Source organism: Oncorhynchus tshawytscha, linkage group LG04 (genome assembly GCF_018296145.1).
Source record: "Oncorhynchus tshawytscha isolate Ot180627B linkage group LG04, Otsh_v2.0, whole genome shotgun sequence".
In the NCBI taxonomy this organism is placed as follows: Eukaryota; Metazoa; Chordata; class Actinopteri; order Salmoniformes; family Salmonidae; genus Oncorhynchus; species Oncorhynchus tshawytscha.
Window position 1 is genome coordinate 26686114 of NC_056432.1, and position 12712 is coordinate 26698825.

The 12712-nt window shown below is 43.1% G+C and overlaps 2 protein-coding genes across 4 annotated transcripts; one reads left to right on the forward strand and one right to left on the reverse strand.

Annotated features, from left to right (window-relative positions):
• Positions 1-32: 32 nt before the first annotated feature.
• On the reverse strand, positions 33-5961 carry LOC112248433 (probable cytosolic iron-sulfur protein assembly protein ciao1-B). The gene is given in 8 exon segments (XM_024417457.2): positions 33-600; positions 3802-3877; positions 3975-4167; positions 4337-4425; positions 4552-4663; positions 4773-4921; positions 5824-5883; positions 5886-5961. Coding segments are annotated over 8 exon segments (990 nt in total). The 3' UTR covers positions 33-365.
• Positions 5915-9517, forward strand: LOC112248434 (transmembrane protein 127). 3 transcript variants are annotated; one of them, XM_024417460.2, is made up of 5 exons: positions 5959-6100; positions 6186-6448; positions 6820-7099; positions 7181-7345; positions 7758-9517. In XM_024417460.2, the coding sequence occupies exons 3-5, from the start codon at positions 6856-6858 to the stop codon at positions 8066-8068; spliced, it is 720 nt and encodes a 239-aa protein (XP_024273228.1). In that variant the 5' UTR covers positions 5959-6100; positions 6186-6448; positions 6820-6855; the 3' UTR covers positions 8069-9517. The 3 variants fall into 3 exon arrangements, with proteins under 3 accessions (XP_024273227.1, XP_024273228.1, XP_024273226.1); XM_024417459.1 differs by lacking the exon at positions 6186-6448 and having other exon boundaries at positions 5915-6100; XM_024417458.2 differs by having other exon boundaries at positions 6186-7099.
• Positions 9518-12712: the final 3195 nt, after the last annotated feature.

Consider the following 12712-nt stretch of genomic DNA (forward strand, 5'->3'; position numbering starts at 1 on the left):
ACATTTATCTAGCATCTAGACATAAGTGTGCTGAATCCCTGGATTAAATAGCTATGACAATTTTATTTTCTTGATATTACAAAACACCATTGGAATGTGTATATTGTATTGTTAATCAAATACATAATTATGACATTTAGGGCCCACATTCAGTTTTGAACCACAAGTGCACAGGCAGGTATCAGTATAATGAAATCAAAACCACTCTAACCTCATTAAAACAGGTTATTGCAAGAGGGATTAATAATAAACATCATACATGACAATTTCAGTGCTGTTCGCACCCTTGACAGTACAAGGTAAATTCAGCATTGTTAAATACTGGATCTGGAAGTCCTAACTAGCCCAACATACTGTACATGTTCTCAGACCCAAGACTGGTAGTTCCAGACTGCTATCTCCCCATTGTCACTGCAGGAGACAAGGAGCCCAGCCTCCTTGGGGTGCCAGGCGATACAGTTGACATCCTGGGTGTGGGCCTTGGGTACATGGGCAGACAGGGAGAAAGCAGGCTGGTCTGGGTCAGCCGTCTCATCCTCCTTAAACACACGTACTCCGTCATCACCACATGCAGTCGCCAGGGCACCAGTCAGTGGACACCTGAGAACAACCAAAGAGTACTGACTTGGTGAATCTGGCTACATTTTAAAATATGTAAATCTGTTCAAATATAACCTACCTTCCAAAAGTTTGGGGCCACTTAGAAATATCCTTGTTTTCCATGAAAACATACATGAGTTGCAAAAATGTTGACAAGGTTGTAAATAATAGTGTCCTTCAAACTTTGCTTTTGTTCAAAGAATCCTCCATTCGCAGAAATTGCAGCCCTGCAGATCTTCAGCATTCTAGTTGTCCATTTTTGAGGTAATCTGAGGAAATTTAACCCCATGCTTCCTGAAGCACCTCCCACAAGTTGGACTGGCTTGATGGGCACTTCTTACGTACCATACGGTCAAGCTGATCCCACAGCAGCTCAATAGGGTTTAGATCCGGTGACTGTGCTGGCCAATCCATTAGACAGAATACCTGACTGCTTCTTCCCTAAATAGTTATTGCATAGTTTGGAGCTGTGCTTTGGGTCATTGTCCTGGAGGAAATTGGCTCCAATTAAGCGCCGTCCACAGGGTATGGCAAGGCGTTGCAAAATGGAGTGATAGCCTTCCTTCTTCAAGATCCATTTTACCCTGTACAAATCTCCCACTTTTACCACCCCCAAAGCACTCCCAGACCATCACATTGACTCCACCATGCTTGACAGATGGCGTCAAGTTCTGCATCTCACGAATGTTCTTTGTGATTTGAACACCTCAAACTTAGATTAGTCTGTCCATAACACTTTTTTCCAATCTTCCACTGTCCAGTGTCTGTTCTTTTGCCCATTTAAATTCTTTCTTTTTATTGGCCAGTCTGAGATGTGGCTTTTTCTTTGCAACTGCCTAGAAGGCCAGCATCCCGGAGTCGCATCTTCACTGTTTACGTTGAGACTGGTGTTTTGTGGGTACTATTTAATGAAGCTGCCAGTTGAGGACTTGTGAGGCATCGGTTTCTCAAACTAGACAGAAATGTACTTGTCCTCTTGCTCAGATGTGCACCAGGGCCTCCCACACTTTCTATTCTTGTTTGGGCCAGTTTGCACTGTTCTGTGAAGGGAGCAGTACACAACGTTGTATGAGATCTTCAGTTTCTTGGCAGTTTCTTTGCAATTTCTCACATAGAATAGCCTTCATTTCTCAGAACAAGAATAGACTGACGAGTTTCAGAAGAAAGTGCTTTGTTTCTGGCCATTTTGAGCCTGTAATCGAACCCACAAATGCTGATGCTCCAGATACATGCCAGTTTTATTTCTTCTTTAAATCAGGACAACAGTTTTCAACATAATTGAAATAGGGATTTCTAATGATCGATTAGCTATTTAAAACGATAAACTTGGATTAGCTATCACAATGTGCCATTGGAACACAGGAGTGATGGTTGCTGATAACAGGCCTATGTAGATATTTTTTTTTTTAAAGTTTTTAAATCTGCAGTGTCCAGCTACAATAATTATTTACAACATTAACAATGTCTACACTGTATTTCTGATCAATTTGATGTTATTTGAATGGCCCAAAAAATGTGCTTTTCTTTAAAAAACAAACATTTCTAAGTGACCCCAAACTTTTGAACGTTAGTATATACAGTGGGGCAAAAAAGTATTTAGTCAGCCACCAATTGTGCAAGTTCTCCCACTTAAAAAGATGAGAGAGGCCTGTAATTTTCATCATAGGTACACTTCAACTATGACAGACAAAATGAGGAAAAAAAATGCAGAAAATCACATCGTTGGATTTTTAATGAATTTATTTGCAAATTATGGTGGAAAATAAGTATTTGGTCAATAACAAAAGTTTATCTCAATACTTTGTTATATACCCTTTGTTGGCAATGACAGAGGTCAAACGTTTTCTGTAAGTCTTCACAAGGTTTTCATACACTGTTGCTGGTATTTTGTCCCATTCCTCCATGCAGATCTCCTCTAGAGCAGTGATGTTTTGGGGCTGTTGCTGGGCAACATGGACTTTCAACTCCCTCCAAAGATTTTCTATGGGGTTGAGATCTGGAGACTGGCTAGGCCACTCCAGGACCTTGAAATGCTTCTTACAAAGCCACTCCTTCGTTGCCCGGGCGGTGTGTTTGGGATCATTGTCATGCTGAAAGACCCAGCCATGTTTCATCTTCAATGCCCTTGCTGATGGAAGGAGGTTTTCACTCAAAATCTCACGATACATGGCCCGATTCATTCTTTCCTTTACACGGATCAGTCGTCCTGGTCCCTTTGCAGAAAAACAGCCCCAAAGCATGATGTTTCCACCCCCATGCTTCACAGTAGGTATGGTGTTCTTTGGCTGCAACTCAGCATTCTTTGTCCTCCAAACACGACGAGTTGAGTTTTTACCAAAAAGTTATATTTTGGTTTCATCTGACCATATGACATTCTCCCAATCTTCTTCTGGATCATCCAAATGCTCTCTAGCAAACTTCGGACGGGCCTGGACATGTACTGGCTTAAGCAGGGGGACAGGTCTGGCACTGCAGGATTTGAGTCCCTGGCGGCGTAGTGTGTTACTGATGGTAGGCTTTGTTACTTTGGTCCCAGCTCTCTGCAGGTCATTCATTAGGTCCCCCCGTGTGGTTCTGGGATTTTTGCTCACCGTTCTTGTGATCATTTTGACCCCACGGGGTGAGATCTTGCGTGGAGCCCCAGATCGAGGGAGATTATCAGTGGTCTTGTATGTCTTCCATTTCCTAATAATTGCTCCCACAGTTGATTTCTTCAAACCAAGTTGCTTACCTATTGCAGATTCAGTCTTCCCAGCCTGGTGCAGGTCTACAATTTTGTTTCTGGTGTCATTTGACAGCTCTTTGGTCTTGGCCATAGTGGAGTTTGGGGTGTGACTGTTTGAGGTTGTGGACAGGTGTCTTTTATACTGATAACAAGTTCAAACAGGTGCCATTAATACAGGTAACGAGTGGAGGACAGAGGAGCCTCTTAAAGAAGAAGTTACAGGTCTGTGAGAGCCAGAAATCTTGCTTGTTTGTAGGTGACCAAATTCTTATTTTCCACCATAATTTGCAAATAAATTCATTAAAAATCCTACAATGTGATTGCCTGGATTTCTTTTCTCATTTTGTCTGTCATAGTTGAAGTGTACCCATGATGAAAATTACAGGCCTCATCTTTTTAAGTGGGAGAACTTGCACAATTGGTGGCTGACTAAATACTTTTTTGCCCCACTGTATTTCTATAAAGAGGACTCTCACCATGCAATATCATACACTGTCCGTCCATGAAACCCTGAAAGGGTACAAACACATTTCCAAGCCACGTCAGTGCCTTCTGTAAAAAAAATAATAATAATAATTTTTAAAAGTTGACCTTCCTTTTCACCACACCATCTATGGAGCATTGTGTGTATCTTTCTCACCCTGCCCACCTTCTGGCTGACATTCTTTCCAGATCTTCACAGTACAGTCATCACTGCAGGAGGCCAGTCGCTGGCCACTTGGGTCAAAGGTCAAACCCCAGACAGTGGAGGTGTGTCCTTCCAGGGTCGCCCTGCACTCCCAGTCATCATCCTCTTCTTTATAGACACACACATTGTTGTCGTAGCTACATGAGGCGAGGAGCTGCGCAGAGAAGATCACTTAGCTTTAGTGGGGGGAGACAGTGAATGCAGAGTACAGAATACTGAAACGATTAGTCCAGAGAAGCAATGCAATACCAATGGGGTGTCACGAGATTATATAACATTGCTATTAGTACAAGGAGTGAAACAGCATATGAAATAGGCAGTACCTCCTGTGTTGGGTGCCAGACAACATGCTTGACATCCTGTGTATGAGAGTTTACCACACTCACACACTCATACTCATTCTCCTCATCCACTGAGAAGGAAAGAGATTGTGAGAGACTATTCAAAGCTACATACAGAGAAACAGGTGAATGTTAATACTTCTTTCTCGTGATAGAAATACAAACACATTTTATTCCTATATTAATGCAGCACTAACCTTCCCAGATCCAGACGCTCTTGTCTCTACTACAGGTGGCCAGCAAGTTACCGGATGGGGCCCAGGCCACACATTTGACCTCATTCTCATGTCCTTCCAACACAGTCAAGCACTGAAAGAAACAGAGACAGTGTGATGCTCTCAACTAGGGCCATATCTTACCATCATCACCATAAATGCATATACAGTAGTAAGCTGTTCACAGTGACCAGTCCCCTCACCTCAAAATCATCATTCTTCTTTTTCCAGATGCAGGTTGTGGCATCAAAGCTGGCTGAGGCCAGGTAGTTCCCACATGGGGACCATGCCACCTTTCTGACAGTTCTCTGGTGTCCATCCTGGAGCAAGGTCTTGCATTCCCAAGAGTCACCTACACAGATAATCAAATGGGGTCATTTTTTCCAGTAGTATGCTACTGCAACCTGCAATTTGTGGCAGTCTGGCATGTGGGCATTCCTGCATCCCCCCAAGCATCCCATTGGTTCCTGCATGAAACACAGGCAACACCGTGTGCTAATAGTTAGCGACACCGCGTGTCAGCTAGATTGCTAGCACACTGTCGCTCCATGTGCTAGCTAGCCTGCTAGTTAACTAGCACACGATGACACTCCCGTCTGCTGTGTACCGGAGTCTTCCTAAGGACTAGATGGCTAAACTAGCAGACTGTCCACTGGCGTACGGCTAGCTAGATAACGTTGTCGCCACCGATCCTCCTTATGATGGTTTATCAGTGGCTGGCATCCATCATTATTGTGCATTAATGCCACCTACTGTACTGAAGGGCATTGGCTTCCCGCCTGTCCCTAATTTAAAACTAGAATGTAACTTTTTGAGCGACCAGACCAAATTCACATAGAAATATAGATCTTTCATTCTCATTGAAATCAAGTCTAAGAAGCGGTAGATCTGTTAAATGTGCTTAAGTTTCCCGTGCTTAAGTTTCACTTTTGGTTTTGTAGACCAACTTCAAACAGTTGAAAATACAATATATGTGGCTTTGGAAAAGATTTCACAAAGGTTTAGATGGTACAATGACTGCTTGTTTTGTCACAAACATAAATTAGGTGAACGATCAGAATTGTAGCAACCAGGAAATGGCGGAGCGATTTCTGCAATGTGGATCTTTAAAAACCAATATAAATATAAAGAGGTGCCTGCAGATGCAGAAATGCCCACATGCAGGAACGCCCCCTTCAATTTTTTGGGGGGGGGGGTTTCCGCGGGCACATGCTGCTTTTAATGTTAATTTCACAGCGGATTTGTCGTATTTACCTTCCCTTCCCCATATCCGAATGGCTCGGTCACCACCGCATGATGCCAGCAATGTGCCTTTGGGGTCCATGCCACATACCAACAGCGGGAATCTGGATGCGCATTGAATTTCTGCAGAAGGGCCACAGTGTCGTTCATTGCTAGCAAGCTGCTATCTAGCTAGTGACTTGTTATTGGCAACTGGTAATGCTGCTACCAAAACAGCAAGCTAGCCGTAGCTATGCAAACGTCATACACATAAACAAGGAAGACAGCTAATATCTACTTCAAATACGAGGTTTGTATTTGTAAATAAATTTCGCAACTAACGTTTTACCGAAAATACACCATATCAACGTGCTACTTTCTCTTCCTCTCCGTAGGTAAGTGCGATAATCATTGCATGGTTTATGGACACGTTGTACCAAATGGCCAAAGTGTAACTGCAGAATATCCCAGTAGGTGGCGGTAATAACAACAAATGTACCTTGGTCTGGTGTAACATTAAATCTAAAATGAAGAAGTGATGATGAACAAGGAAACAATTTTACAGGAAGATAGCTAGTTACTTGGCTGCCTTTTGTTTTTAGCGTAATATCGTTAGTATACGTCCTCCTTTGGGCGTTTTAGATTGCTTGAACAGATTGTGAGTATCATGTCTTTAGATTTGATATATTATGGGTGTCAGTTCACGTTACTATTTGTTTGAAGTAAATCAACTAGGATTTTAGACTGCTAGCTAGCTTCTGCTGCTAACAGGCCTACATCGAGGTCTGAGCTTTGTAGCTAGCTAGACTGAAAATTATTGGTCAATTTGTTTTGTTGTTGAGTAATTTAAGAGATTACGCATTGTGAATAGACTTAAACCTATTTATTTGACACATTGTTACCAGTTGACCTACACTAACGTTATCGGTTTTAGTTAAGTTAGCTGATCATTTCACAGACAGAAGGACGCTTTGTCAAAACAAAAGCTGTCTGTCATTTGAAGACTGACTTAGCATAGCTATAAATCAGGCACTGACTCCTGGTTGACGACCAAGTGGGAATTGGATGACAATGTATGCACCACCGGGTACCACTGTCCCCGGAAGCCGGCGAAGGAGAGGGGGTACTGCACTGCCCAAGCAGCCAGAGCGAAGCCTGGCATCTGCCCTCCCCGGAGCACTGTCCATCACGGCTCTATGTACGGCCTTGGCCGAACCAGCTTGGGTCCGAGTTCATGGAGGGACGTGTCCCAAGCAGGAGCTTGGAGTGGCTGATGTCCTGGGATACATTGACCCGAAACTCCTGGAGGGTAAGTCATGATTTTGCCAACAGTGGCTCAAAGCACCTACTACCTGTGGTTTGTGTTAACTATCACCAACTTCTTCTTCAGATTATTGTGTGAACTCCCAGACCATCTTGCTGCTAAGGGTCATTGCTGCCTTCTGCTTCCTGGGCATCCTATGCAGCTTGATAGCTTTCCTTTTGGATGTCTTTGGGCCCAAGCACCCTGCCCTCAAGATCACCCGCAGATACGCATTTGCCCACATTCTCACAGGTATGAATGGATTTGGGCCGTGGACAAGAGAGGAAATTTGCGATTCAGCTAAAGTGTAACGACGATTTCAAGGCAAAGTATAAACTAGAGCTGGTATGATATCAGTATGGCAATATTTTTCCCATGGCAAAAATGGAAACACAAAGCAGACAACTCTTTGGTCCTTTAAAAACCTGCTGTATGTAAATATTGTGTGCTATAGCTTGGAAAATAAATGCATGTGACTCTGGATGATATATTGATGTTTGTTTCCAACGTTAGGGCTGTTTTGCTAAATAAGTTCAAAATAAATTGTTTTGTTTCTCTGCCACGATACTAATGAGTATCACAATACTGGCCCGAGTAGAAACAATGGAAATCAAATAATCCCTTTCCTTTTTCCCCTGCCTGCTCTTTCTTTTTATGGTTTTAGTGCTGCAGTGTGCCACAGTAATCGGGTTCTGCTACTGGGCCTCAGAGCTCATCTTGTCGCTACAGCAGCAGCATAAGAAGTACCACGGATCACTCATCTATGTCACGTTTGCCATTAGCTTCTACCTGGTGGCGGGGGCTGGCGGCGCCTCCATTCTGGCCACAGCTGCCAACCTGCTGCGCCACTACCCCACAGAGGAGGAGGAGCAGGCTCTAGAGCTTCTCTCAGAGATGGAGGAGAGCAGTGAAACATATCCTGCCGATTATGACATTGCCAACCAGTTCCAGCCGCCTCCTGCATACACGCCTTAATGTAGCCAGCCCGGCCACTTCTTTCTCTTACATCCATGCTTCTCTATGAGCACGTCTATTGGCCTTGTCTCAAACACCTACAGATATGTGATCCAAAAACTGTACCCAATGGATATTCTCTGCAAATACTGTGCTTTCTATAATCAACATCAACACAAATGGACACTTATTTCTTGATTGTGGGTGCTTGAGTGCATGAAAGCTTCCTTTTACGGTGGCAGAGATTCAATACTTGATTCGTGTTTTCACCACTGAAGCTTGGCTTTTAGCAATTTGCATGTATATGTCATTAAGGACTTGACCCTTACATGTAAAGCAAGAGAAACTGGCAATATATGGGGTGTTATTTTAAGGACTGTTGTACGGTTTGTGTCTACACCTGGTTTATTGAATGATCAGATATGGCGTGAGACTCAACAGTGTATGACAGTGTTTTAAGTCATGGCTTAACAAAGGTCAAGTTCGGAAGTTTGGGCTTTTGACAGTGTGGCAGTAGTATTGGGCATTGGTTTGAAGTGTTAAATGACCGCTTAACATCGATCATTTGAGTGAACTTTGTGACTTGCCTGCCATGTGATTATAATTGGACATTTTATCAATTAAACCTGAAAGGCACCAAGGTTAAACGCACTGAATTTTAGACATTTATTTCTCAATTGAAATGGACCATTATTTATTAACTGTCTGTCCCTGGTGTGGTAACTTTTTTTTATGTGAATGCAAGGCACTGTTTTGCATTTTATTTAGTCTTAACAGTTGTGCAGTTCTGAATTTGGAAGTCAATAGGTTTTCCATATTAAGATCGGTTAATCACAGTAGTAGTAAAAATAGGTATTTTACATAAACATGTCCAGTGATTGAGGCCCAAATTGTTATGAAAGTAATTAATTGAAAGCCATTAGAAATGTAAAATTTCTCATGGTTTTGCAATGTACGTTATTCACATTTTTCGGATGTTGGACAAATAGAGGAACATTATTTTCTCTTTTTAACAACTGGCAAAAAGGGTAGTATGCCATTGTAGATGTAGACTCATCCTTTGTCCACAATGCATTGGTAATTTCATAAATTCAATCATTTCACTCAAATGTATCCAACTGAATGACAACTTTTATTTGTACTTTGTGATTACTTAACTTGAGTTGTGTGTTGTCTGTGCATGAGTTCTTCCCCCTGATCCTCAGGATTGTGAGAATCTTATTGAAATCTTTTGGGATGGAATAGTTCACACAGGTAATCTCAACTTGTGTTAGGATTCAGCCTTTTTTCATGTGAATAATAATCTAGTTGTACAAGTGATTTGTTGCTCTATTGTTTATTTTGATATTGTTTCTTTTATTTTAGCCTTTCTGCTTTATTTTCATAAGTGTGTAGAAATGTTAAGTAAAATATTGTGGACAGTTTATATATAAAGCTGGTCGTATTCAAAATAAAAAAATAAATGTCCAATTTTGTTTTTAACTAATTTGCATTCAATCTTAGAACTAAAAATGAAGAGTTTCATTCCAAAACGCTATATATGCAGTTTCAGAAATGTTGGCCAATTAGCATTTTTTTGGTTTAAAGAGCTTATGAAAGAGATTGGTGTATATTTTTCCCATATAATCATGGCATGGAATTGTTAAACAAATACATTTCACTAAATGGTTTCATTTCAGAGGGACAATCATATTTTTTAGCAAATTTATATATGTCCACCTCCCTCTCAGAGAAAAAAGTGCTGCAAGATTTTACAGTCAAATGTTTTAATAAAGAACTATGCAATTGAATAATACAATATGATACAGTAATATGAGATCTGTATGTAAAATATACAAGATATGAACATTCCATTCCAGCTAAACAATGCATCTAAGCTATAGTGTTTTGCGACAAAACCAATTTTTAATACACACATCTGGAATCAGTGTTGTGGAAACTACTCTGAAGTAGTTTACCAAGCTACCAATTACTTAATACAGGAAGAAGTTAAGCTACTCTTAAGAAAAATAGTTTACTTAACTAAAGTTACTTAGAAAAAAATATAATAAAATGTATTTATATAGCCCTTCGTACATCAGCTGATATCTCAAAGTGCTGTACAGAAACCCAGCCTAAAACCCAGCTCAACCCAGGTCAACTTCCGGCGCCGACAGAGATGGCCGCCTCGCTTCGCGTTCCTAGGAAACTATGCAGTTTTTTGTTTTTTTACGTGTTATTTCTTACACTAGTACCCCAGGTCATCTTAGGTTTCTTTACATACAGCCGACAAGAACTACTGAATATAAGATCAGCGTCAACTCACCATCAGTACGACCAAGAATATGTTTTTCGCGATGCGGATCCTGAGTTCTGCCTTACAACCAGTGTAACGGAGTGGATCACATGCAGCGACCAAAAAAAAAAAACGACTCAGAAAAAGAGGGAAACGAAGCGGTCTTCTGGTCAGACTCCGGAGACGGGCACATCGTGCACCACTCCCTAGCATTCTTCTTGCCAATGTCCAGTCTCTTGACAACAAGGTTGATGAAATCCGAGCAAGGGTAGCATTCCAGAGGGACATCAGAGACTGTAACGTTCTCTGCTTCACGGAAACATGGCTCACTGGAGAGACGCAATCCGAAGCGGTGCAGCCAGCGGGTTTCTCCACGCATCGCGCCGACAGAAACAAACATCTCTCTGGTAAGAAGAGGGGCGGGGGCGTATGTCTTATGGCCAACGTGACATGGTGTGATGAAGGAAACATACAGGAACTCAAATCCTTCTGTTCACCTGATTTAGAATTCCTCACAATCAAATGTAGACCGCATTATCTACCAAGAGAATTCTCTTCGATTATAATCACAGCTGTATATATCCCCCCCCAAGCAGACACATCGATGGCTCTGAACGAACTTTATTTAACTCTCTGCAAACTGGAAACGATTTATCCGGAGGCTGCATTCATTGTAGCTGGGGATTTTAACAAGGCTAATCTGAAAACAAGACTCCCTAAATTTTATCAGCATATTGATTGCGCAACCAGGGGTGGAAAGACCCTGGATCATTGTTACTCTAACTTCCGCGACGCATATAAGGCCCTGCCCCGCCCCCTTTCGGAAAAGCTGACCACGACTCCATTTTGTTGATCCCTGCCTACAGACAGAAACTAAAACAAGAAGCTCCCACGCTGAGGTCTGTCCAACGCTGGTCCGACCAAGCTGACTCCACACTCCAAGACTGCTTCCATCACGTGGACTGGGAGATGTTTCGTATTGCGTCAGACAACAACATTGACGAATACGCTGATACGGTGTGCGAGTTCATTAGAACGTGCGTTGAAGATGTCGTTCCCATAGCAACGATTAAAACATTCCCTAACCAGAAACCATGGATTGATGGCAGCATTCGTGTGAAACTGAAGGCACGAACCACTGCTTTTAATCAGGGCAAGGTGTCTGGCAACATGACTGAATACAAACAGTGCAGCTATTCCCTCCGCAAGGCTATCAAACAAGCTAAGCGCCAGTACAGAGACAAAGTAGAATCTCAATTCAACGGCTCAGACACAAGAGGTATGTGGCAGGGTCTACAGTCAATCACGGACTACAGGAAGAAACCCAGCCCAGTCACGGACCAGGATGTCTTGCTCCCAGGCAGACTAAATAACTTTTTTGCCCGCTTTGAGGACAATACAGTGCCACTGACACGGCCTGCAACGGAATCATGCGGTCTCTCCTTCACTGCAGCCGAAGTGAGTAAGACATTTAAACGTGTTAACCCTCGCAAGGCTGCAGGCCCAGACGGCATCCCCAGCCGCGCCCTCAGAGCATGCGCAGACCAGCTGGCCGGTGTGTTTACGGACATATTCAACCAATCCCTATACCAGTCTGCTGTTCCCACATGCTTCAAGAGGGCCACCATTGTTCCTGTTCCCAAGAAAGCTAAGGTAACTGAGCTAAACGACTACCGCCCCGTAGCACTCACATCCGTCATCATGAAGTGCTTTGAGAGACTAGTCAAGGACCATATCACCTCCACCCTACCTGACACCCTTGACCCACTCCAATTTGCTTACCGCCCAAATAGGTCCACAGACGATGCAATCTCAACCACACTGCACACTGCCCTAACCCATCTGGACAAGAGGAATACCTATGTGAGAATGCTGTTCATCGACTACAGCTCGGCATTCAACACCATAGTACCCTCCAAGCTCGTCATCAAGCTCGAGACCCTGGGTCTCGACCCCGCCCTGTGCAACTGGGTACTGGACTTCCTGACGGGCCGCCCCCAGGTGGTGAGGGTAGGCAACAACATCTCCTCCCCGCTGATCCTCAACACTGGGGCCCCACAAGGGTGCGTTCTGAGCCCCCTCCTGTACTCCCTGTTCACCCACGACTGCGTGGCCATGCACGCCTCCAACTCAATCATCAAGTTTGCGGACGACACAACAGTGGTAGGCTTGATCACCAACAACGACGAGACGGCCTACAGGGAGGAGGTGAGGGCCCTCGGAGTGTGGTGTCAGGAAAATAACCTCACACTCAACGTCAACAAAACTAAGGAGATGATTGTGGACTTCAGGAAACAGCAGAGGGAACACCCCCATCCACATCGATGGAACAGTAGTGGAGAGGGTAGCAAGTTTTAAGTTCCTCGGCATACACATCACAGACAAACTGA

Coding starts and splice junctions, on each gene's coding strand:
- LOC112248434 (XM_024417459.1), top strand. CDS start 6,856: ATGACAATGTATGCACCACCGGGTACCACTGTCCCCGGAAGCCGGCGA. Junction 7,100..7,180: donor TGACCCGAAACTCCTGGAGG/GTAAGTCATGAT, acceptor CTTCTTCTTCAG/ATTATTGTGTGAACTCCCAG. Junction 7,346..7,757: donor ATTTGCCCACATTCTCACAG/GTATGAATGGAT, acceptor TTATGGTTTTAG/TGCTGCAGTGTGCCACAGTA.